This window comes from Calypte anna, chromosome 5A (assembly GCF_003957555.1).
Source record: "Calypte anna isolate BGI_N300 chromosome 5A, bCalAnn1_v1.p, whole genome shotgun sequence".
NCBI lineage: Eukaryota > Metazoa > Chordata > Aves > Apodiformes > Trochilidae > Calypte > Calypte anna.
Genome location: NC_044251.1, coordinates 38,601,637 through 38,625,015, shown reverse-complemented (window position 1 = coordinate 38,625,015; position 23,379 = coordinate 38,601,637). Strand labels below are relative to the sequence as shown.

Sequence of the window (23,379 nt, the reverse complement as noted above, 5' to 3'; positions counted from 1 at the left end):
CGGATGTGGGGGGGGGGCTGGATAAGCTACGCGGCACTTGAACGCGAAGCCGGCGGCCCGTGACCGCGCCCTGCGTGTCTCCGGGGGGTCACGGCTGGGGTCTGCGGGGAGGTCAGCGGCAGCGGGTCCGACGGGGGCAGCGGGGCGAGCAGAGGAGGAGAGCAACTGCGAGCCTGGGAGGGAGGGAAAGAGGAAAGAAGGAAAGGAGGGAGGGAGGGAAGGAGGGAGGGGGCGGTGGCGGCCCGGCGGTGGGCGGGCACAGGGCGGTGGCAGCCGGGGCGGGAGCCGGGAGCCCCGCGGCCCATTCGCGACCGGCGGCGGCGGCGGCAGCGCGGGGTCCGGCAGCGCGGGGCCCCCCGCGGGCAGGGCCTGTCAGCGGCGGCCGCCCCCTTCCTCGTTCCCTCCCTGGCCATGAAGGCGAGCCCCGCGGCAGCCGCTCCGGCGGCTCCGGGACCGGCCGGGGGACCGCGGGAGCTCGATGCGCGCTGGCGGGAGAAGGGAGAAGCGGAGGCGGAGAGGCAGCGCACCCGGGAGCGGCTGGAGGCTACGCTGGCCGGGCTGGGCGAGCTGGAGTATCTGAGGCAGAGGCAAGAGCTGCTGGTGAAGAGCCTCTTGCTGCGGCGACCGACGGGAGCCCTGCCCGGAGCGCAGGGGGGGCGCGGGGAGCCGGCGGGAGAGGGGCCGCCACATCGCAGCCTGGAGGAGAAGTTCCTGGAGGAGAACATCCTGCTCCTGCGGAGGCAGCTGGTGAGCGGCGGAGGCTGGAGGGGTGCGGGTGTGTGACATCGGCGGGTGTAGCGTCTGGCAGCGAGGGGTGCGGGTGTGTGACACCGAGGGGTGCGGCGTGTGACACCGGGGGGTGCGGGAGCGTGACACCGAGGGATGCGGTTCTGTGACACCCGGGGATGCGGGTGTGTGACACCGGGGGATGCAGCGTTTGACACCCGGGAAGTGCGGGTATGTGACTCCGAGGGATGCGGGTGTGTGACGCTGGGGGATACGGAGATGTGGCGCCGGGGATGCGGTGCGTGACACCGGGGGATGCGGGTGCGTGTCGCCGGAGCTGCGGGCCTGTGTCGCTTGGGGATGCGGTTGTGTCGCGGTCCTGGCGAGGCAGTGTGACCGGGGGTGTCTCCCGGCGGAGGGGCTGGGGTGGCCTCGCTCTCCTTTCGGGGACCGTGCTGTCACCCCGGCACAGCAACCCGGCCTCTATGGGGACCACACTCCGTGGCGCTTGGGCGACGAGGTGACAAATGGGTGGCGATTGGATTTTACCGGCGTTTTGCTCGGTGTCTGCACAGTTTCCCCTCGGTTTCCAGCGCCAGGCCGTCTGCTCGACTTCCATTCAAGGCAAGAGAGTGGCCGCCGTTGCCTTGAATGGAAGTTGGGAGCCATCTCCTGGGTTGCAAACCTGAGAGAGAGAGAGAGAGAGGGAGGTAAAAGGAGCGCTCCGGCACGGGCAGGATCGGGCCCCTTAAAATAAGAGATGCTTTTGTTGAAGGACGCGCTTTGTAGCTGGTGTGGGAAGAGATGGAGGGCGGCAGGAATCGGCAGATCATTTTTCAATGGAAATAGCGTACAGCTGTGCCTGGCGGTCTTTGTGCAGGGCTCAGCATTTGCTTTCACCCAGGGAGAAGTTGGATTGCGTGATTTATTTGCCTGATTTCTTCTTTTCCCCAACAGCCCCCTCCCCCTCCCTCCTTGATTTTTTTTTTTTTTTTTTCTTGTGAGCCTTTTAGTTTAGTTCATTTAGGACTATGTCCTTCTCAATAAATTATTTTTCTGCTGAGAAGGGGATAGCTGCTGAAGAACCATAGTGAAGGACTGGGGAATCATTACTCAAAAAACCCCACCAGACCAGCAAATAAAAAAACCCCAACCCCCGGAGATACGTGGTAGCACTTTAATTTGTGCACTTGACATTGCAGATTGGAACCAGATGCAGTACTTGCTGGGGGGAGGGGGGACAGTGGTGGCAGTGGGTGGTGCAGTGAGTTACCCCTTGAACCCATCACCTCTGCCAACCTGGCTTCCAGCCAGCTCCCAACTCCCATCAGAAATGTGGAGGGAAGGTTTGGGATCACCCCTTTGGTTCTCCAAGGATGGTGTTACATGCCAGCACACCTTCTAGCAGCCTTACTAATACTATTATTTGTTTTCTCTTTGCCCAAAGACTGGCCTACCCCAGGGGAAAGGTTGTCCTGGATTTAATAGGTTTAGAACTAGTCCAGTTATGAGCATCTAAACTCCTTGTGAGGAGCGTGTTGGAGCACCACTGGGTGCCCATCAAATGATGCACTTACAAAAAACCACAACAACCTTCCTCCTGCTTTCCCCAAAGCCAGGACAATTAAAGGGTATGAAGCTGAACAGATGATGGATAAGCAACATTGTATTACACACAGGGAAACTGATTGCATTGACCGTGGGTTAATGAGTGCCTTGCAGAATCATTTCTTATTGCTCATTTTTATGCCGTCAAATTACCTTCATAAATAGCCTTAAAATTCATCTCACAGCAATTTTATACAATTAGAATGGGAGAAGAGGAAGAATTACTCTTCCTTCCTGTCGCACTGCAAAACTAATAAAAGGGCCATGATCCCAGCCCTGGGAATCTTGCTGTCTGTGTGGTGAACTAGAAGCACACAAGGTGCAACAGAACAAGGTGGTTCCCACACTGCAGGCACTTGTTGGTGGAGCTGTTTCCATCCCTGTGTGTGATGTGATCTTTGAGTAACACCACTGTGGTGGTGAAGGTCCCCTGTGACACTGGCAAAGCTGTGCTTTCACCCACGGAGCCTGTTTCATGTGGACAGGTCTGGTTTGGCTGTATTGTACAATGCAGCTTTGTTGTCACAGCTGTGGTCCTGCAGAGCAGTGCTTTGCCAACACAGTGTGTTGGTCTTCCTAAACTGTGGAGTGTGCTCCTTAAGATGAGCTGGCTGGAAGAGGCTGGAGTGAAGTGCCAGCATAATTCTGCAGTTAAATATTTAGCCACAATGTCTACTTAGAATTTCAGGGCTTCCTTCTGTTTGGGTGTTTTATAGGAGAATATTGACAAGGTATTTCCACGATTCTCAGGTGACTGTCTTTGGAGCCCCTTCATGTTTCCCCAGCTGATGGAGCTGATGTTGTTGTTTGTTGTCTTCTTGTTTTCCAGAACTGCTTGAGGAGGAGGGATGCTGGCCTGTTAAATCAGTTACAGGAGCTAGATAAGCAAATAAGTGATCTCCGCCTGGACGTGGAGAAAACAACAGATGAACACCTTGAGACAGACAGTCGTCCAAGTTCAGGTAAGGGCAAGAATCAGCAAAATGGAGCCTCTCTTGGCACCTGGAATTGGACTGTCTGTAGTTGTCAGTGCTGCCATGGTAAACGTCTGTAGCACGTTCACACTCTGATCATTAATGCCTCCCAGCAAAGTTCCCCTGCCACTGGAAAGGTTGCTTTTTGTCAACAACATAGACAGAGGAGCCTTTCAAGCTTAGTTAGATTTTTACTGTTTGAGGCTATTTTTTTTTCCCAGGGAAATACTGGGAACAAATTAGTTCAAAAGTTCTGATTCTCCTGCATATTAGGAAGGAGGCTGCAGAAAACATGGTGAAAGGAAGCACCAGCAGCAGGAGTAAGATGCTGGAGTTGATCTCACAGCCGGAAGGGAACACTGAATCAAACAATTTCATCCCCTGTATATTGAATTTCATCCCATTCTAACTGTGTTGAAGCCAGTAAATGGTATTTAACCAAGGGGAACCTTCCCTAGAGGCATCTAGACTTGTTCTGAAGACACTGAAAAGTAGAGAATCCACCAACTTGCAATTATTAAAACCACTGTTAATTTCTAATTTGAATTTGACTTGTTCCAGTACTGATGGGTTTTTTATACACTTTTCTCTCATAGCTTAAGGTCTTTTTAGTAGCCAGCTTTTTCTTCTCTTGGAAGGGCTGTACAGTATAATTCCTGACTTTTTTTTTTTATTTTGATGAGCTAAACAGGTCAAGTTCATTAAGTCATTCGTTTTAAGGCATTTTTCCAAGCTCTTAAATAGCTTTATGGCCTTGTTCCAATTTTTCAGCTTTGTTTTAAGCATGCTGGAGTTGAGGGCTAGGCACACCATTCCAATGCCTTTCTTACCAGTGCTGTGTAGACTTCTGAAGTCATTTCCCTACTGCTATTCATTAGTCTCTTTGTACATCCAACAATCTCATTAGCTTCTTTTGCCGTATCATTAAGCCTGATTGAGCTGCTTTTCCATGCTGACTAAGTCCTTTTCAGGATTATTGTTTTCCAGGATGCATCCCTATTCTGTAGACATGTCCTGCATTCCTTATTTCTCAACATACAATTTAAATTGTGGTTATGGTCTGTCATATTTTTCTTGAGTAGTCCCCAGCGTACCAGGAAATTAATTTTTTTTGTTTGTCTGCACGTTATTTACCATATTCCTTCCTTCATGTCACCCACAAATATTATGTTTATCTCCAGAATTTTGAGGAAAATAAAGGATAGCATTGTGTCCAACACTTGAAAAAAGAAATCTGTAGTCAGGTAATAGCTGGGAGTCTGTCTTGAAAATGTAATACACTATTAAAGGAGCAGGCTATTAAACACAGCCTGCATCTTTCTTGCTAAAATCTGAAAACCCTTGTAAAGGGTAAAACCCCAACCCCTGTAAATGTTAAAGAAAAAAGTTTGAAATTTCATATGCTAAGCTGAATTCTGCTTTTTTATTTTTAATTGCTTTCCTTTTAAACAGAGTCCTTCATAGCAATAAGGATCTTACTAAATTGTGCATTTTTTTGGGTGACCGAATGAAATCCCCAAACTTAATTGCAATAGAGGAAGCCAATGTAAACATGAGCGGGGCTGCCTTTCTAGGGACACAAATGGTCACTTTGTGTAGACGTAACTAATATAAATCCAAACTCTTATTTTTATAGGGTTTTATGAGCTGAGTGATGGAGCTTCTGGATCGCTCTCCAATTCATCTAACTCTGTCTTCAGTGAGTGTTTATCCAGTTGCCATTCTAGCACTTGCTTTTGCAGCCCTTTGGAGGCAACACTGAATATCTCAGATGGACGCCCTATATCTGCAGGTATAGTAAAAGCAGGTCGAATACATCATACTCCAGGAGGTGGCTTTGGCTTTGGAAGTACTGCCTCAGGAGTATCTGGGTTGAATGAACCCTTCTGCCTTTCATTTGACTTCTTGTGCTCTGAAAAGATTCCAGTGCCTATCATGGGTCATGAGTGAGTATTGTCACTCCAAAACGCAGGAAAAATCTGTGAAAATCTGACAGCTGCTCTACCCAGCAGAGGGCAGTGGTACCCACACGCAGGAACACAATCAGTTGGCTGGTTTCTTTTTAGTTTTCTTAGAAAATCATTTTTACTAGCTAGCAATAATTAAAGATGCCTCAGCAGCCACCTCCTCCTTCAAGTGACAGCAGGGAGCTAGCAACAGGTTTTAGGAGGACAGGGTGCATGTCAGTCTGTTTGTAGCAGTTGTTTTATCAGTTCTGATGGTCCTCAGCCCCCAGGTGACCATGCTGAGGTGTGTCCTGTGTTTATATAGTGTAGACAGAAGGCATCATGAACAGGGAAAAAGTATTTTGGCTCTTTGGCAGAGATCTGCTGGGTTTCCTTGGGCACTAGGCTGAAGATGCAAGCCTTAATAATGTGGGATGTTTAAATAGGGTGATCTCCTCTCTCTGTTTCCCAGGAAGGAAAAGTCAGTAGGACTTTTGTCATCAAGTGTTAATGGTTGCAGCCATACTCATTAAAAAGCCTTAGCTCATTCTGGCTTGTGGAGAATGCTCCTAACCACAGTATTTCCAAATTTAAGTTTTAACTTGTAGCTATTTGTTGTTTGTTAATCAAGGACAAAACAATTCTTTTAACACTGAAGTGGGAAAGTACAGCTTGATATGCATTTGCTCTGAGATGCTGACAAGTCCTCAAAGTTATCCTTGGAGCAGCTTGAGGCAATGAGGTAATGCTCCCTGTTGTAAGGTGTATATGATCTTCATCAGCCATACATAAAAAGAAAAATATACAAAGGATTTCCAGCAAATTTCATTGTAGGGTTTTTCTTTTGTTTGTTTTTTTTTTTTCTGTATACATCAAGAAATAAAACTCTTATTAATCTTACTGTCTCGTTTCAAGAGCTGAGATTTCACAGTCTGGCATGCTTCAAAGAAGTCTTTTTGGCAGCGTTTCCTGACTCTTAACATCGAATCTAGGAAATGTGGAAAAACTGTGAGGTGATCTGGAGGAAATTCCTGCTTCTAACTGCCCTTATTCTTCCCCTCCTGCCCACACAAGAACATCATCCCTATCAGCTAATTTCATCAAAGTCTATGAGACCTCTTTTGAAACAAGCCTTAGATAAGTGATGAGCACCAGGCATTCAAATTTGAGTACCCTGGCTGAAGTTTCTAGCCCAAGGGTAGAAAACAGGACTGACAGAGGTCTGGAAGGATCATTTAGATTGTACCCCTACCCAAGAAGACAAGGGCAGCATAAGCTTAAGAAAATAATAAGGTGCTTAGATTGAAGACCTTCTGCTAAGGTTGCTTACCTTAAGGAAGTGCCTTAGTTATTAAATCTGACTCATGCATCTTGAAATGCACTGGATTTCTCTTACAGAACTCTCTTTGCAGAGCCAAGTCTAGGATGTCAGCTGGATTGACCTGCACTCTTTGTACTTGTGTGAAAAGATGAGCCTGTTGCCCATTCTTGAATCTCTTATTTATCAAAAGTATTATTACTATTATTATTTTAATTTTTTTTGGACCCAAAATACACTTTGAAAAATCCGGAAGTGAAGTTTGCCACTATACTAAAAGCAATGAGTTGGTCTCTTGCCTATACATTTTTTTGTTTCCCTTTGGATTTAGTAAGGCAAAACCTAAAACTTACACATGCTGAGGCCTGCAGTGAGCTTCACAGGTGAATCTGTAATTTATAAATATGAGACCCTTATGGGCTTCTAGGTGGCTTGGGAGTAAAACATGAAGCTCTGAGCCACCTAGGCACAGGTTTGAAACCAAAGTGAATATTCTCATTAGTGTTGTGATTTTTATTTTTTAACCATGTGGTCACATCAGGGCAGATCTTACATCAGGGCAGTTACAACGAGGCCCACAGAAAATAAGTGCTGCTTTTGTTCTGCTTGCATGGCATCTCTGGTTGCAAGGTTTCTGCTGCTTGAACAATGCTGCTGCAGTGTCAGTGTCCCATCCTGAGTGTAGGTGGGACCGGTGTCCTCGGTGACACGCAAAAAACGTAGCAGAACTGTCCCTGGCAGGCTCTCTAAACTCTTCAAAAATGCCTTTCAGATCTCATAGGCTGGATGGACTGTAATAAGGAAGGCCAGCGTGAGGACCAGACTTCAGGCTCTGTTTGTCGCTCTTTGTCCACACCGCACTCAAATTCCCTCGATGTCGTTGCAGATGTGCATCCAAAGTACCAGTGTGATCTGGTGTCCAAAAACGGGAACGATGTCTACCGGTACCCCAGCCCACTCCATGCGGTCGCTGTGCAGAGTCCCATGTTTCTTCTCCCCGTGACTGAAAACCCCCGTGGAGAAGAGGAGGGGCTCGGTGGCGACGTCGGCGACGTTTGCGCCGGCTCTGAAACAGACTCAGGGAAATCCACCAATGCCTTCCTCCCGCAAAGCTCCTGGCCTGCTCCGTGCCCTTCCAGCAGCAAGAGGATAGATGGGTACATCTTAAGCCTGGTTCAGAAAAAGACTCACGCCGTAAGGACTAACAAACCCAGGACGAGCCTCAACACCGATCCCACCAAAGGGATCTTGAGGCATGGCAGCATGTGTGTCAGGCAGCCCACAGGGGTGGTGGCTCACGGTAATGTGGTCAACCTGAAGAGCTCCAAGCAAGCGTCCTTGTCTTCTGGTGGGACCGCTATGGCTCTGGACCACACGGCACCTTCCCCATTAAAGCAGAGGCCCAAGGAACCAGCTGGTGAGCAGCTGGAGAGCAGGAAGGCTCCTTTGCCAGCAGCTTTCCCACCTGGCACTGCCAGCGAACTTCAGAGCAAGCCCCTGCCGCGGGGTGTCAAACCATCACCTCCAGAGCTCAACCGCAACCCAACGACAACGGCGGTGGCGGTGGTGGGGGATGTCCCCAAGGAGAACAGCCAGCTCTTTGCTGCCTCTCCCAAGGAGAGTCCGGGGAAGGCCGTGGTGCTGCAGCCAGAGAACAGGGTCAGCCAGCCTTCCAAAAAAGTTCTTCTGAAGAGCAGCTTGCAGGTGGCTCGCTCCTCATCGCCTGCCATCGAGGAGAGGCCGGCGCTGGATTTCAAAAGCGAGGGCTCTTCCTCCCAGAGCCTGGATGATGGCTTGCTGGTGAATGCCCAGTACATACCAGCCCAGCAACAAAGCGTGAAATTTCACAAAGGCACCCGAAACGTGAAGATTTTGAAAAGCTCGGCGCTAAAACACAGGCCCCACCTCTCCAGTGGGCTGGAAAACAGTTCCCAGGCCTTGCGGGAGAAAAGCAAAGCGGCCGGCAAGAAGTGCCGCTTTCCCGAGGAGTTGGATACAAATAAGAAACTGAAAAAACCTTCCTCCTCCAGGGGGAAGAGAGGCAGCGGCTCGCAGCCGGAGTCGGGGCCGCAGAGTCGTCAGGCCGGCCTGCACAAATCCGCCATCCGATCCCACGGGCACGGCCGGGAGGTGGTGGTGGCCAAGCCCAAGCACAAGCGAGCCGACTACCGCCGGTGGAAGTCATCGGCGGAGATTTCCTACGAGGAGGCTCTCCGGAGAGCCAGGAGGAACCGTCGGGAGGGCGTGGGGGTCTACTCGCAAGTCCCCCTGCCCTACGTCAGCCCCTACGCCTACGTGGCCAGCGACTCGGAGTACTCGGCGGAGTGCGAGTCCTTGTTCCACTCCACGGTGGTGGACACGAGCGAGGACGAGCAGAGCAACTACACGACGAACTGCTTTGGAGACAGCGAGTCGAGCCTGAGCGAGGTGGAGTTCGTAGGGGAGAGCACGACCACCAGCGACTCTGACGAGAGCGGGGGCCTTATTTGGTCTCAGTTTGTCCAGACGCTCCCCATCCAAACGGTGACGGCGCCGGAGCTGCATGAAAATGCGGCCAAGGCCTTTGTCAAAATCAAAGCCTCCCACAACCTCAAGAAGAAAATCCTCCGCTTTCGGTCGGGCTCCCTGAAGCTCATGACGACGGTCTAGTGAGGTGACTTTGTGGAATGTATCTGCTTTTGGAAGCAAGGTGCTTTTTGTGTACATATTTCCACAGATTTTTTTGTTTTTGTTTTAATACAAATATTTAAAACTTAAGGTAAATTATGTCACTTGTCTTCAGAACTTGGGTGGATACTAGTGCCTTTTACGTGGAAATAAAAGACCATTATACTTGTTTATAAAAAAATACCGGAACCGTAACACTGCCGTTTCAGTAGTGCCCGTGCATGGTATCAGAAGGCTTTGAAAAGAGGTTAATATTGCTGGAGATGGATCTTCCTTGCTTAGTTTTTCCAGTTCTGGATCTTTTAGAGGATATCGACAGCTTTAGGTCATAAGTGTTTAGGGATAAGTGGGAGGGAGTATAGGTGGTCTTCATGTTTTTGCTTGTCCCTTTCTGCTGCTCCTGTTGCCACATCTTGAACTTCTTTCTCCTGGTAGTCTGGCCTGTTTTCTTTTTTTTTTTTTTTTAACTTTTCATGTCGATTCTCTTCTTGAAACTCACCTCTGTCCTCCCCCAGCCTCCTCCCACCAGGAAAGGGCTACTGTTCAATCTGTCTCCAAGGTTAAGTTGCCTTCTCCAATCTCCTGGGAGTCCCGCTGCGGATGGCAGTGGTGTTCAGGGTAAGGTGTTGGAGCAGTTGACCCAGGCTTAGTAACTTCAGTATATTGTGTAAAAACTGCTTTTGAAAAAGAAAAAAAAAAACCCCATATGCATGTCACGTGCATGAGTATCAGTAGTTTTAATATTCCTGTTGATGTCCAATTTACTGTACATCATCAATGGCTGTTTTTATATATATATATATATCATTGTGTAAATTAATATAACATATCATATGCTGTAATAAACAGTCTGTTTTAATACTTTTTTTAAGTTTGTTACATTGGTGCAGACCCAGTGAATGGTTTTACATTGGCATTGTCACCACTTGGATGTCTCTTTGATGTTAGTGCTCCCTGCATTAGATCCCTGTTTAGCCTTGCAGAAAACAGAGCAAGTTTAAAATGTTGCTGTGGATGTGACTTGTGCTTTGAGGGAATTGGGTTGTCATGGCTCCTCTGGTTCTTCCCATGGCTTTAAGAGCAAGGTGTGATTTAGGAGCTCAGAGGCATCTTCAGGTTGTTGCTTGTGGGCAGCTCATGTTGCAGGGCAGATGGAAATGTAATATTAATCCTTCTCGCTGTCAGAGTGCTTGCAGACTTTGGTTGGTACAACACGGGGACAGATGGCTGGTTTCTGTAACCAAATAGATCTGTGTAACCCAACAGGTGTCCCTCTGAAATATCCAGTAAAAAAATCCCCAAAAGCTGTAAGCTCTGGGAGCTGGGCTAGGTGGAGGAGACCATAGACTGGTGCCCTCTTTAGGTATGGTGACTGTCACAACCCTGAGCAGGTAATGGAAAGAAGTGACAACTGTGTCACCCTCTGGTCTCTGTCTCTTTCTTCCCAAAGGACTGGAGGTGAGTCTGTGCCAGCAAAGGAGAAAGGAGCTAACCCTAGGCAGCAACTCTGCCCTTTGCAGCAGCAGCTTGGAAGCTGCTGGGTGGGAAGTCTGGAGGTTTTATGGTGATGGAGAGGCCCAGAGGATGAGCTGATTTCTGCAGGTTCATCTTCTGCTCTGGCATCCATGGAGCAGTGGATGTGCAGCTGGTGTAGATGCTGTGACTGGTGTGAATTTCAGAGTTGTGTGCACAGCCTTCCATAGCAAGATTTGCCAAGCAGGCATCTTTCCTTTGTGGTTCTTCTGTGGCCTTCCTGCTGTCACCCACCTGAAAGTCTGAACAGTTTATTTCTCAGGTTTCCTTGCATTGCAAATGTAGGAAGGGGAGTTCCACCCAGAATAAAATGTCTCTGGGAGCAGCTTCTGAGATAGTGGCAACACTTTCTGAGTGGGAAATTTATTTTTTGATCTGCAGCATCGTAAACCCCTACCTATAAAGTATCTCTTTCATTTTATTTTTTATAATAGAGGAATGCCACTTTCTGTAAGGGGTCTTGTGGTGTGGTCACACATGGTTCTGGATTCAGTGACCCAGAAAGTCCTTGCGTTTCTATCTACCATGACACAGGAAAAGGTGTAGCTCACCTTATCGGGTTGTGACTCTCCCAATGCTTTACACATGGAAGGGCAGCTTGTGTGTGTGTGTGTATAAAAATTTTATATATTGTTAGAGAATAATTTGCCCAGAAATTACTGGACAATGGCTGCCAGTGCAGGGAGGGAAGGGAAGTGCTGTTGTGAAACATGGCATTACCAAGGCTAAGGAGCAGCTTAATGCATTCCTGTTAATGACTGATGGGTGTTATATCAAACAAAGGGAATGTCAAGAGGCTTGTCAAAGCTAGTAGTTTCTTTCCTAGAATATCTCTTAATCATGCCACATAATCTCTCTTTGAGTGAGGAAAGCAGGTGCAAATCCCTGTAAATCTCCTCAAAGGTGTAGCAGAGTAGGTCCTCAGACGTTGTGTCTCTGTCTGTGAAGGAGCTGCTGGTGGGAAGACAAACTGACTTGGGGATGATGAGGTTTTAATTGTGGTGCTGCAGCAGATTGGCTCATACCAGGTAAGGGAGGCTGTTTTTCAGAAGTCAGCTGCTGAAATAGTTTCCTTTTAGACAACTGAGTTTAAAAAAAAAAAAAAAAAAAGAAAGAAAGAAAAGAAAAAAAAAAGAACCATCTAATATCACCAAGACTGTTGTCAGCTGCAACCACTTATCTGCAATACTCTTGCTGAATAGCTCAATACCAGACAGGGAAATGGGCTAATGCTATCTCCATCTTCATTACATCCAAGTCTTTTCACTTGGGAAGGAATTTTTTCCTTTTCTTACACCATTTAGATAAGCATCACTTAAAACAGGCCTAAATTTTTCTCTCTACATCCTCCCCTTGGTCTTGTTTGGTTGTTTTTTTTTTAAATATGAGATCTTACAGTGCTAGAAAAGTACTTGATGTGATCTCAATTCACAGCACACATTCTCTTCTCTGGTTCTGATTTAGAAAACACATCTAAGTTAGTAAAAAATTTGCAACATTAGATTGAAAAACATCTGCTAATCTTGGACACCAGTTCAATATAGAATCATAGAATCATAGAATTGGCTGGGTTGGAAGGGACCTCAGAGATCATCGAGTCCAACCTTTGAACCACCGTTTGGCTTTCCAGCTTCACAGCCCTGAGTCCTTGCCAGTGTATTTTGCATAATGGTCATGTTTTAATTGTCCCCAGTGTTTATGGTAGGCTTGGAAAGTTTGGAGCAGGAACATTTCTTTGCATTTGGAGCCTATTGCAGGGTGGGGAGGTTTGGTATTAGCTACCTCTGTGCTCCATATAGAACTGAGGGTAGGAAAGTATGGAATCCCAGAATATCAGACTGGGTTGGGTTGGAAGGGACCTAAATGATCATTCCAACCCCACTGCATGGGCAGGGACACCTCCCACTAGACCAGGTTGTTCCAAGCCCCATCCCAGCAGATGGTTTACCTGAAGGACAAGAGTAAACCCCTTTATCTGGATATTTTTTGTTGTATTCAGGTTAAATAGCATCACTGCACATCTCTGAAGTGCCATCTCTCCCTGTGCAGGAATCTGCAGGGTGCAGACTCTGAGGTGCTGTCATCTGAAAGGGGTGATGTTCTTCCTGGCCTTTCTGCCTTCCAGCAGTCTTGGGGTTTGTCTTCTGCTCCCTGACCCTTGCCACCAGCTCTAGGTCAGGAGATCCTGAAGGAAGCTGTGCCTGGTGTTTGTGGGGTCAGAGAGAGAGGCTCTAGCATTGTGCCTGGATGTCCATTGTGCCCCCATTGAGGATATCACCCTTACTGCAAGAAATTCAGTGTGATGCAAGGACTCAGACATCTTCTGGGTCAGAAGGAAGGTGGCAAGGGGAAGCCTCTGAAATGGAGAGGTTTGATCCTGATTTATCTGTATTTCCAGAAGAAGCTGAGAGAGGAAGTGGGAGAGGAGACTGGAGAGGACTGGGCTAACCAGGGGTATCTGGGGGGTGGGGTCTTGGCCCACTTCTCATTCTTTTCAGATGATTTAGGCCACTCAGCACTGCCAGTTGCTGAGGTTCTTTAACCAAGTCCTCCAAGAGCCTTACTGGGACAAGCTCCTGTCCCTCAGGTCTAGTTTTGCCTTTCCATAACAGAACCTCTGCTTGCAGAGAGCCTGTAGGTCCCAGCTCCTTGCAGCGTCCTCTGTCCTGCACCTTCGGAAGGAATCTGCCCATCCCTTACAAGTTTTGTAGTTTTCTTCTGTCATCTGGGATAAGGACTGACAACAGATTCCTGTGCCTTCACTAATCCTAAATCTGCCTGCTTTTTGGCTCAGGGAAGACCAGGCACTCCTTAGGTGGCAGCCCACAAAGCCATCCCTGAGGGACCTCCATCCCTGTCTGCCTTGGAATCTGTGGTCACCCATCATGGAGGGCATGGCTCCCCCTCAGAATCTGACTTTTCTCACATGTCTCAAAGACATGAACATTTTTGGGAAGCAGAAAGAACTACAGACATTTTTTTAATAGCCAACTTCAGTATCTAATACATACCTTTGCAGTAATGCATACAACTGAGCTGCTACTACAAAAACCTGAACCATTCTCAGTTCTTTGTGTATGGTGCAGGGAGGGCACTAGGGACTGCAAACCAATGGAGACAACTCATAAATCCTAGGTCTATCTTGCAAACTTGCTTTTTTCCCTGATTTCCTCTGAACCTCCAAGGGATTGTGTTGAGGTTCCTGGCATGGCATGTTTTCTTTCTCTGACTAAACATTGTAGATGGAGCACTATGGTGAGAAACAAATGCTCTGGGGTTTGAAAAAAAATCCCACAATGCTGGAACAAGGGGAGAGATAGGGAAACAAGTGAGAGATCCGTTTGAAAGGGATAACAGAAAGTGCTTTTTTACACAGCAAGTAATTTGCTGCCACAGGAAATAGTGGGGCAGATGTAGTATCAGCAAGTCCAAAGAGGTTAGAGAAGGTAGAGAAGGATGTGTGCTCTGCCATCCCCATGGCTGGGGATCCTAGAAGAAGTGTGAGGGGAATGGACTGCAAATAGTAACCAGGCTGGCATGGTCTCCCCAGAGATTGTCTGTCCCTGCCACTTTTGAAGCAGGAGGAGAAGCACCATTGCTCTGACCTAGATCATTTCCTTGTGATCTCAGTGTAGCTGGTGGGAGTTGTCTATGCAATTGATTTTTCTCACTCTTTACTATAGTTCTCTGTCCTCCCAAGTGCTGCTGTAGATGAGTTTTGCATTGCTTTGCAAAAAGAGGTTGAGTTTGCACACTTGGCCGATGGCAGCAGGCATTTCTTCAAACTATGGACACTTCTTTCTGGTCACTCTTGTCCCATGACAGAATAATACCATCCACCTTTTCACAGGGGCAGTCAGTCTGTGCTGAAGTCCTCTGCTATTCTGAGCATCATCCCCCTGAGATGTAACCAGTGCTGTGGACACAGTCCCTGTGCTGCCCACCACTACCACAACATCCCTACAACTGCAGGAAAAGTTGGTGACCTCCAAACCACATTAACCATCCTCATGTCCAAGTGCCAGGCATCTCCTGCACCCTCCCTTCAGACTTTGCTTCTCCTTGGGGAGTTCTTTCTCTCCCTTTAAGTGTGTCTACATTTGTTTGGAGCATCAGAGCAATCTGGAGTGAATCCCTTGCTCATCTCCACTGCAAGCTGGTTTGGACAGCAGAGTAGTTGTGGTGCAAGCTAGCTGGATGCCATCCCAGATGGTCCACACCAGGAACACAGGAGATGTGCTTCTACCTGGACATCAATCTGGGGTCTGATCCAGTGGGAGCTCCCTAGAATAGCTTCTAGTTCAAAATTCTGGACAAGTTGTGTCCAAATGACATCAGGGATCAGACTAAATCTAGGCTGAAGTAAATGCTGACCTGCATATGTTGTGCTTGTGGGGACCTCAGTTTGGATCTGCTCCTTTTATGCTTAATGACTTGTTAATGTAACAGAGCCTCAATTAATGGCCTTTTTTCCATGCTGTATTCCTTTAAGATCAATAAAGTATATTAACATTAATAACTTGATTTCACTGAGCCAAGCTCTGAAAATCTGGCTTTTGTTCTTTTTAAAGGAGTTGGAAGTCCCGGGGACTAAGACCTGTGGTGACAACACTGAAGAGAAATCTGTATTATTTGGACTCTGACCTCATGGTGTAATGGTTTTGTAAACAAATGAAGTGTTTTCTGCCCCCTAAAAAAAGTTCAAGTCTTCTATGGTCAAGGGCAGAAAGCTGGAAAACTTGCAACCTGTTGAAAAAAACCTTCCCTGTGTGTCCTTGGACTCTGTGAGCCTCCTGTCCTCAGAAATGGGATTTTCATGAGGAGGAGCATGAGGTGCAGGGAGGAGAAGGACCTAATCAATCTTAATCTCTGCAGTACTTAGGTGTTTAAGCATGTGATTAAGCCCATTCTTGCTCAGCCAAGCATTTCAGCACATGCTTTGGGTACATGTGGTCGGGATGCATTAAGCACATCCTCAGGAATGCAGGTGGATCAAGGTCTCTAAGCTTGTCTTTGCAAGCACCCTGTGTCTGTTTGTACAAGCTGTCCCAATGTCTTCTCTTGGCTAACGCTGGAAGGACTCCCTGCTCACCCTTAGGGGCCAGACCCTGGCTGGTGAGGCTTCATCCAAACAGTTCAGCTGAACTGGGGAGCAGCAGTCTCTCCAGTTTGTGCTTTAAGCAGGAAGAGACAGAAATGCTTTTAAGTGAAGAGATTTCGTTGCATTTTGAGGACACTGAGCTACAAAGAGTTGGAGATATATTTGGGAACGTGCTTGTGCTCTGTATTGACAGGAGGACTTTGTGTAAGCCCTGAGAACAGCACTTGGGAAGAGGCAGAAGGACGCATTCTGCATTCCCTCCCTTCCCTTGGGATGCTCAGGTGAAGGTGGGAGAACAATGCAGGTGCAGACACCAAACCTCTGGGTCCAGAGCAGCACCCATTTTGTGCCTGGCTCTTCTCTCTTGAATCCCAGTTTCAGGCAGGGGGATGAGCAAAGCAGTGGGATCTCTGGGCTGCCCAGAGCTGGAGAAGAGAGCTAGGAATCACAGGATGGTTTCAGTTGGAAGGAACCTTAAAGCTCATCTAGTTCCAACCTGCCTGCATGGGCAGGGACACCTTCCACCACCCCAAGTTGCTCCAAGCCCCAAGGAGAAGCACAGGAAGGACAAAGAGAGTGAATTTTCTTGGCTTCAAGGAAAGCTGCAGTTTGACTGAGCAAACAATAGAGGCAAGGAAGGGTTAAAAGTTTGTCTTCTTTTTCCCAGACACCTTATTTACAGTGGCTTGGTTTCCTTTTGGAAGAGTTCACAGTAAAAGGAGACGTTCCCAGTGTTTCTGTGGGTTAGACCTGTATCACATTACAGTTTTCTTTCCTGGACTCTTGACTGACATGATTTCCTGCTCTTCTCTTGGGAAGGTGAAATCAGGAAAGAGTAGGAGTTTGCTAAAAATCCAGAGCCCTGGCAGGCCAAATCCTGGTGATGGCCTTTTCTTTCTAGACATAGGGCCAGTCCTCATTGCTGCATCTTGCTCTGTATCTCCCAGTGTGGGGCAAGGGCTGGGAAAGGAGTGGGAGAGAAAATCCATCAGGTGTGATAAGAAAGCAATCTGTAAAGCCTGTTGGGGCAGCTTGTGAAGGCTGTAGGACTGTGGTGTGAGTGGCCACCTCACCTGGTGGCCCAAGATGTCAAGGGCAGTGCTGGCTATTGACCTGGCTGTCCCCATCTCTGCTGCTGCTGAAGCCACCTTCATGCCTCCAGGCCACAGCAGACAGACAACATGTTCATCCTGGTAAGTGTTTCCTTTACTGCTTTTTCTTTTTTTTCTTTCTTTTTTTTTTTTTTTTTTCTTTTTAATGAAAGAAATTGTTGGCTTGGTGTTACAAGCGCTGAATGAAACTGAAGTTCTGGCTTGTTTCTCCTGTCAGACACCTCATGATAGGATTTTCCTTGATGTTCAGTTGCTTGGAAGGAAGGGAAAATATCTGCTGCTCATCATCAATGTCTCCATTTCTTACAGGTGTCTTCTGAGTTGCTTGTGTAGAGCAACACCCCACTCCCTTCAACACTGTGAAGGACACCCTGAAGCAACCTTCTCCCTGCACAATCCACAGCTACTCCAAGGTATTTTTCTGACAGGAATATCAGCACTGGGAGATTTGGATTTGGCTCATCCCACTTTAAGCCCATCGGTGCTTTGGGTGAAGATGAGAGAAGAGGAAGCACACTCAGAAATGTTTATTATTGCTGCTAAATGACAAGTTCCCTTTCTTTCCCCTTCCCTTCCTTGCTGTGGAGATAGTGATCTCTGCTGTGGTCCCTGCTGCTTTCTTTTTCCTGTGTTGATCTACAGGAAGACTTGCTGCCCCCAAAGGCATCTTAGCCCTGAGAGAGGCTTTATTTCTAAGCCACTGATTTTTGATTCAGAGTCTTCCCCTGGGCCTGTTGCAGATGCCCACCTTGGGCCCAGGTACACAGTAATGTGGATGCTCTGAGGCTTCCTCCCTTCCCTTTTCTATGCTGCTAAAGCAGGATTAATTAATTTTTGTCCTCTGTCCTGTTGAATCTCATCTACAGTCATCCAGCCACGGGGGTGTTCCTCGTGACTTCAGAGCACAGCATTTTTGTCTTTGGTTGAAGTAAAAGCAAAAAAAGTACAAAAGTGTTACAAAAATATGAAATAAGCAATGAATTTCATAATCAGGAAAAAAAGGTGAGGGGAGAGCTGGGTTTTCTTTCCCCCTTTTGTTAACTTTTCAACACAAGCATCATGGTATGGACAGGAACCACAGAAAAAGAAGTGAAAATACTCATCACCCATCCCTCCTGTGGAGCAGAGAGAGAATGTTTTGCATGGGGAAAGGAAACAGAAGGCCTTTTGTCCTGTTAAAGGGTCCTCACTGATATTAATCTAAAAACCTAAATAATTTACTGATCCTCAATTAGAGGATGGAGCAAAATGGACCAATGGGAGCTGTGAAGCAGGGCAAGCTGTAGCTGGTCCTTGTGCTAGAAACTGATTCCTTTGTAAGCTGGATCTGCTCTTGTTGTTGTTCTTGTTGATTGATGCTGAGACCATATTCTTGGTGGTCAGGGCTGCTTTCAGAAACCCCCTTATAGGACATTGATGAAAAGGCCAATTTTGTGAGTAAACATCCTAATAAGCAGGTCTTGACAGATGGTTTGTTGCTCAAGCCCCACATGGCTCTACAGCTGGTGTCAGGGTCTCCCACAGATGTTTCCCAGGAGCTCTTCCCCACTGCATGCTCAGGAGCTCTCAGCTTTCACCCGCCAGGCTGCAGCCCAAGGAGGAGGCTCCATGCTGGCTCAGCACATTGCAAGAATATCTTGGGGAACAACACAGACTTCTGGAAACATGTTTCTCATAGCAAGGTAGGAAAAATTAAGGTCCCAGCAGAGCCTCTTGGTGACCAAAGCGAAGGTGTCTGTTCCCAAGAGCTGATGCTGATATCTCTTGGGCTGGGAGCAGTGAGAGATGTCAAGTGTTACATGAAGCAAGGAACCACTCGTATGCTTTAAGAACCCTTCAGTCCCTTCTGTTTCCAAAATCTGTCCTCTTTCCACTGTATTTCCTTGCAGATTTCTCATGGAGTCAGCCACGAGGCTACCGTCACTCACAGTATCTGGCGTGTAGTCCTTAGGTGGAACAAGTATTTCCATTAAAAATTGATGGGAAAATGACAGAGATTTGACCTCATTCTCCTCCCCTGGGGAACTCAAGGGACTGGAGGGTAGTTTATATCACCTGCCTTCTGGATCAGGCCATATCCCTCTATATTAGTGGTTTTGGTGGTGGTTTCTATACAGGGTCTACAGCTCTCTGCCTCTGACCTGAGAGCTGCTGAAACAGAACTGAAGTTCAGAGGCTGCTGTTGAGAGGGAAACAGCTACAGCTGCCCTGTGAAGGTGTCTGCTAGGAATGTGTTTAAAAAGATGATTCTGGTTTGGGAAGAATCATAGAGCCACAGAATGGTTTGGGTTGGAAGAAGCCATAAAGATCATCTGGTTCCAAACACTTTCCACTGGACCAGGTTTCCCAAAGCTCCATCCAGTCTGGCCTTAAAGTTTATTTTTTTTATGAAATTGGGCTGAATTCCTTCCAAAGTGATGCAAAAGGAAATAAGTGTGCCAGCTTGCACTGTGTATTGTCTTGAGAGCCAATCTGTGGAGTGCTGAGCCTCTCAGCTTGTTTTCATGGGCTCTCCATCTGTGGATGCTCTCTTGTTTTGTCACTGAGATGCTCCAAAATCTGGGACACCCCAAACTGTGAAGTGTGGGAGCAATGAAATCCCCTCTTGTGAGGCAGCCTGTTTGGCAGCAGTCAGCCCCAGGGCCCTGGAAACCTGAATGGTGGAGGAACCAGATGGGTGACCAGGCAGGAAACTCAGCAGGTTTCTGATGTTTGGAGTCCTGTGTGAGTTTCATGGGAACCTGGGCAAAATTGACTCACCTTGTTGAGATTTTGCTGAATTGATAAATTCCTCTGAAATGCTGTTTTGCCTGAAACCTTCTGGGCAGGTGCAGTATCTTCAGCTATCTTTGAAGATGGAGACAACATGTTCCATGGGTCTCCTGGGAGGCAGAGAAGCACATGTCTTTGCTGCTGAGCCCTCTGCCAGCATTCACACTCTTGAAGTGGTATTGAGGAGGGAGGATAGATGAACTTGGCAGTGACAAGTGCAGGATGTTGGCAGGTTATTTTGACCCTTAGAAAAATCATTGTGTTCTCCTCATGACACTCCACCTCATCCAACTACTCTGTCTTGTCCCCTACACTCTAAATTCTCCGTCCTACATTAATTCCCCAAGTTCCCCATTTGTTTTCACAGCCTCTAGCTGAGTTTCCTAGGTGCTAGCCTGCAATAAACAATGCTGAATACTCCTCTGTCCTGCTGCAAACCACTTCTGAGGATGTTCCCTCTAATTCTCTTCCTTGTTTAGCGTTGGATCATTAAAAGGCATGAGGTGGTTAATTGGAGGCTTACAGCTTTTGTGACTGATGCAAACCAACGTGTGTGTAATTGCTCCCTGCCAACCAAAGCTCAGGTGAATGCTTTAAAAGAAAAGAAAAGGGGGGGAGAGGATGCAGATGGCCACGAGCAGAAGGTTCCCTGCGAGAGGTCAGGGGGAAAAAAAAAAAAAAAAATCAGTGATAGGGTTGCCCTGAAGCTGGGAAAAAGAACCTAATACCTGGACAAGTGGTGAAGAGCCTGGCTAGGGCTGGGCTTTGTTCTCTAAAGGGGGCTGCAGGGCTTCGGTGGAGGCTCCTAGATCAAAGCTCTCCTCCCAAAACCCAGCAGAGATCGGTATCACTCAGCCTGTGGCACTGGAGGGAAATGGATTGGTTGACAAGTCGGAGGCCTTTTTCTGGGCAGATGGCTGGGTAGGAGTTCCTGGCTGCTTGCAAAATCTCGGAAGGAGCCTTTAATCTACGTGTGATACTGTGTGTTTTAGCGAGCATCTAGATGTTTATCTCGGCTGCATTACTCACCAGGAGAGGCTGTTCTCAACCTTTTCTCTTCTGTACCTTCGCTGCAGGCTTCTTCCCCAGTTTTTTTGGAAAAGATGCGAGCCGAATGCTGTGGGATTCCTTGGGCTTTTTTTGTAATTTTGACCGGGAAATCTAGCAGGGACAGGTTTTCTTGGTACTACAGAACACATTAAGTGACTTTGTGCTCTGAGGGACTGTCCGAGCCTTGCCCGGGGGAGCCAGGGGTCTAAGAATCTTATCATACTCCTAAACAAATAGCTCCCTCCTGAAGCCCATTAGAATAACAACTACAAAGCTGTGCTTCTCCCAGCCTGGTGTTAAATGCCTTGCAGTGCCCAAGGTAAACAGGATCAATCAGTTTTCCTCCGAGGTACTAATGGCAATCCATGAAGCAAACTTGGCTTTCGAGGTAATTTTTCTCTGCCTTGGGGAGTATAAGGTGACCCAGTTGGGGTCTTGCTCTGCATGTGCAGGCTGAGGAGTGCAAGGTTGGGTCTGGCAGGGTGTGTTAATGAGGTGGAGCCAGTGTAAATATGTCTTTTGTGATGAGGTTTGCAAAGTGATGAGGCCTGAGTGTGTAGGTTCTGGCCACCTCTGCACTCCTACAAGGTCAATATTGCCATAGTGCATCTGCTGGCTTGGCCAAAAAAACCCCAGCTTGATGCTGCTTTGGTGCTTCTGGGGTGTAGCATTTGCTGTCTTTTGAGTATGCCAGAAAGAGCTCAGCTCAGTGGGGGAACCAAACTCCCTGCAAAGCCTGAAGAATACAGACGATTTAGTAGCCTGAAGCTTTGCTAATCCAGACAGTAACATGAGCTCAGGGTGTTCAGCTGAGGTCCCACTCTAACTTTGCACATCATACAGTGAGATTTAGAGTCTACCAGATCACGGGCTGTGGATGCAATTAAAAAGCTGCTTTCCCCAAGGAGTTCACAGCACAGAGACAAAATATTATCCTCCCAATTAGTTTATTGGAGCAGACTGGGGCACAGAAGTCAGATTATCCAGGGGCACGCTAAGACCGTTTCATGTGCCACTGAACTTGGAAAAGGCATTTTTCACAACATCTGGCTTCAATCAATTTGTCATCAATTTGGAGTGCCAGACCCATTTTCTGAGGCCATTAAAGTACAGAGCGCTGACACAGGGTTGCAGCTGCAATCCAAACATGGGTATCCAAAGTAAGAGTCCTGCTCCTCCTCCTTGGTGACTGTGTAGAGAGTGAGAATCTGATGGCCACAATCTTCTGATTACAGCTCCTATTCCCACCTGGAAAAGCCTCAGGTTGGATCATTGCCTCCAGTTGTGCCCTACCCAGCTTGGTCATACGTGCTGTGCCTGGGCAGACCTTAGCAAAGACCCAGTTTCCATGTGTCAGGGAGGAGATTCATGCCAAGCTTTAGGGAAGTCTTTGCAAGGCCTCTCTCTTCCATGTAGCAGGTTCCTTCCCCAGCCTACCTTTGCATTTTGGTTTGGGGCACATCCACCACCTTCTTGTGCAAGCATCCCTGGCACGGCTTTGCTCCTGCCAATGTGGGACCACTCCTGGTTCATTTACATGTGTGCAACCACAGCTCATGCTTTTCCAGCATATATTCAGTGAAGCAATGCCTTTATCTGCAATACTTAGCCCTTTATCTACCATCTTTTCAGTCTGAAGCTTTTTTTTGAAACGCAGATTAAGTAATAACAACGTCGGGGTAATTGAGTGCATTTTTTCACAGTGACACAGTGATACTTATCTACAGGCTACTGAAAAGCCAGGGTAACACACTGCCTGCATGCTGTATTATCTTGCTTCTGCAACCAACCAAGTTTGGCATCAGGGCTTAAGTAATTGAAATACAGCTCCTTGTACCAAAGCCTGTTTGTTTCTAATGAAGCTCCACACATCTTGCTGATGGACACTGCCTTGTCAGAGGCACTGCTCACTCCTTGGAACCTGTGAGGCTGGTAGTGGACTAAGTGTGGATGCCATGAAAAAACTTCATCTGATGTGTGTCACGGTTTAACACTGGCCCGGCAATTAAACCGAATAACAGACGCTCTCTATTAATCTCTCTCTCTCCTTGATAGAGAAAGGAGAGAGAATAAGGGAGAGAGACTTATGGGTTGGAAACTAAACTACACAACTTTAATGAAACAGTAATGGTAAATAGGGAAAAATTACTAAATATATACAAATATACAGGAAAATGGAAACCACATTCCTCCCTCCTTTCCCCAATAACTCTCACGTCACCACCGAGGCTGTAGGGCAGCCCTGGGAAAGTCCAGGCTGGACTCCTGGAGTCGGCAGCAGTCGGGAACTGGAGGCAGGAACACACAGATATGGGCTGGCACGGATCAAGACCACAGGCACACGAACAGACAGGATCCTTCCAGGATGCCGGGTGAAGGAAGGGAAGCAGGAAAAGATCAGGAAAAGATCCGGAAAAGATCCGGAAAAGATCTGGCTCGGTCCCCGTGATGCCTCAGATTTATACTGAGTGTGACGTATATGGGATGGAATACTCTGTTTGGTCAATTCTGGCATCTATCTTGTCTGTTCCTCCCCAAAGGAGGGCTCAGGTGGGGCCTCTGTGTCCTCCTG

General features: G+C 47.5%; 1 protein-coding gene across 4 annotated transcripts; it reads left to right on the top strand.

The window, feature by feature from the left end:
• Window positions 1–409: 409 nt before the first annotated feature.
• Window positions 410–15,243, top strand: DACT1 (dishevelled binding antagonist of beta catenin 1). 4 transcript variants are annotated; one of them, XM_030452513.1, is made up of 5 exons: window positions 410–747; window positions 3,164–3,296; window positions 4,945–5,100; window positions 7,345–9,261; window positions 12,822–15,243. In XM_030452513.1, exons 1-4 carry the CDS (start codon window positions 412–414, stop codon window positions 9,219–9,221), a joined length of 2,502 nt encoding a protein of 833 aa, XP_030308373.1. In that variant the 5' UTR covers window positions 410–411; the 3' UTR covers window positions 9,222–9,261; window positions 12,822–15,243. The 4 variants fall into 4 exon arrangements, with proteins under 4 accessions (XP_030308373.1, XP_030308375.1, XP_030308374.1 ...); XM_030452515.1 differs by lacking the exon at window positions 12,822–15,243 and having other exon boundaries at window positions 4,945–5,007; window positions 7,459–10,098; XM_030452514.1 differs by lacking the exon at window positions 12,822–15,243 and having other exon boundaries at window positions 7,459–10,098.
• The last annotated feature ends 8,136 nt before the right edge of the window (window positions 15,244–23,379 follow it).

Excerpts from the sequence above, each read along its gene's own strand:
- DACT1 (XM_030452513.1), top strand. The coding sequence starts at position 412 with ATGAAGGCGAGCCCCGCGGCAGCCGCTCCGGCGGCTCCGGGACCGGCC. Across the intron at positions 748-3,163 it reads TGCTCCTGCGGAGGCAGCTG|AACTGCTTGAGGAGGAGGGA; the intron begins GTGAGCGGCGGA and ends CTTGTTTTCCAG. Across the intron at positions 3,297-4,944 it reads AGACAGTCGTCCAAGTTCAG|GGTTTTATGAGCTGAGTGAT; the intron begins GTAAGGGCAAGA and ends TTATTTTTATAG.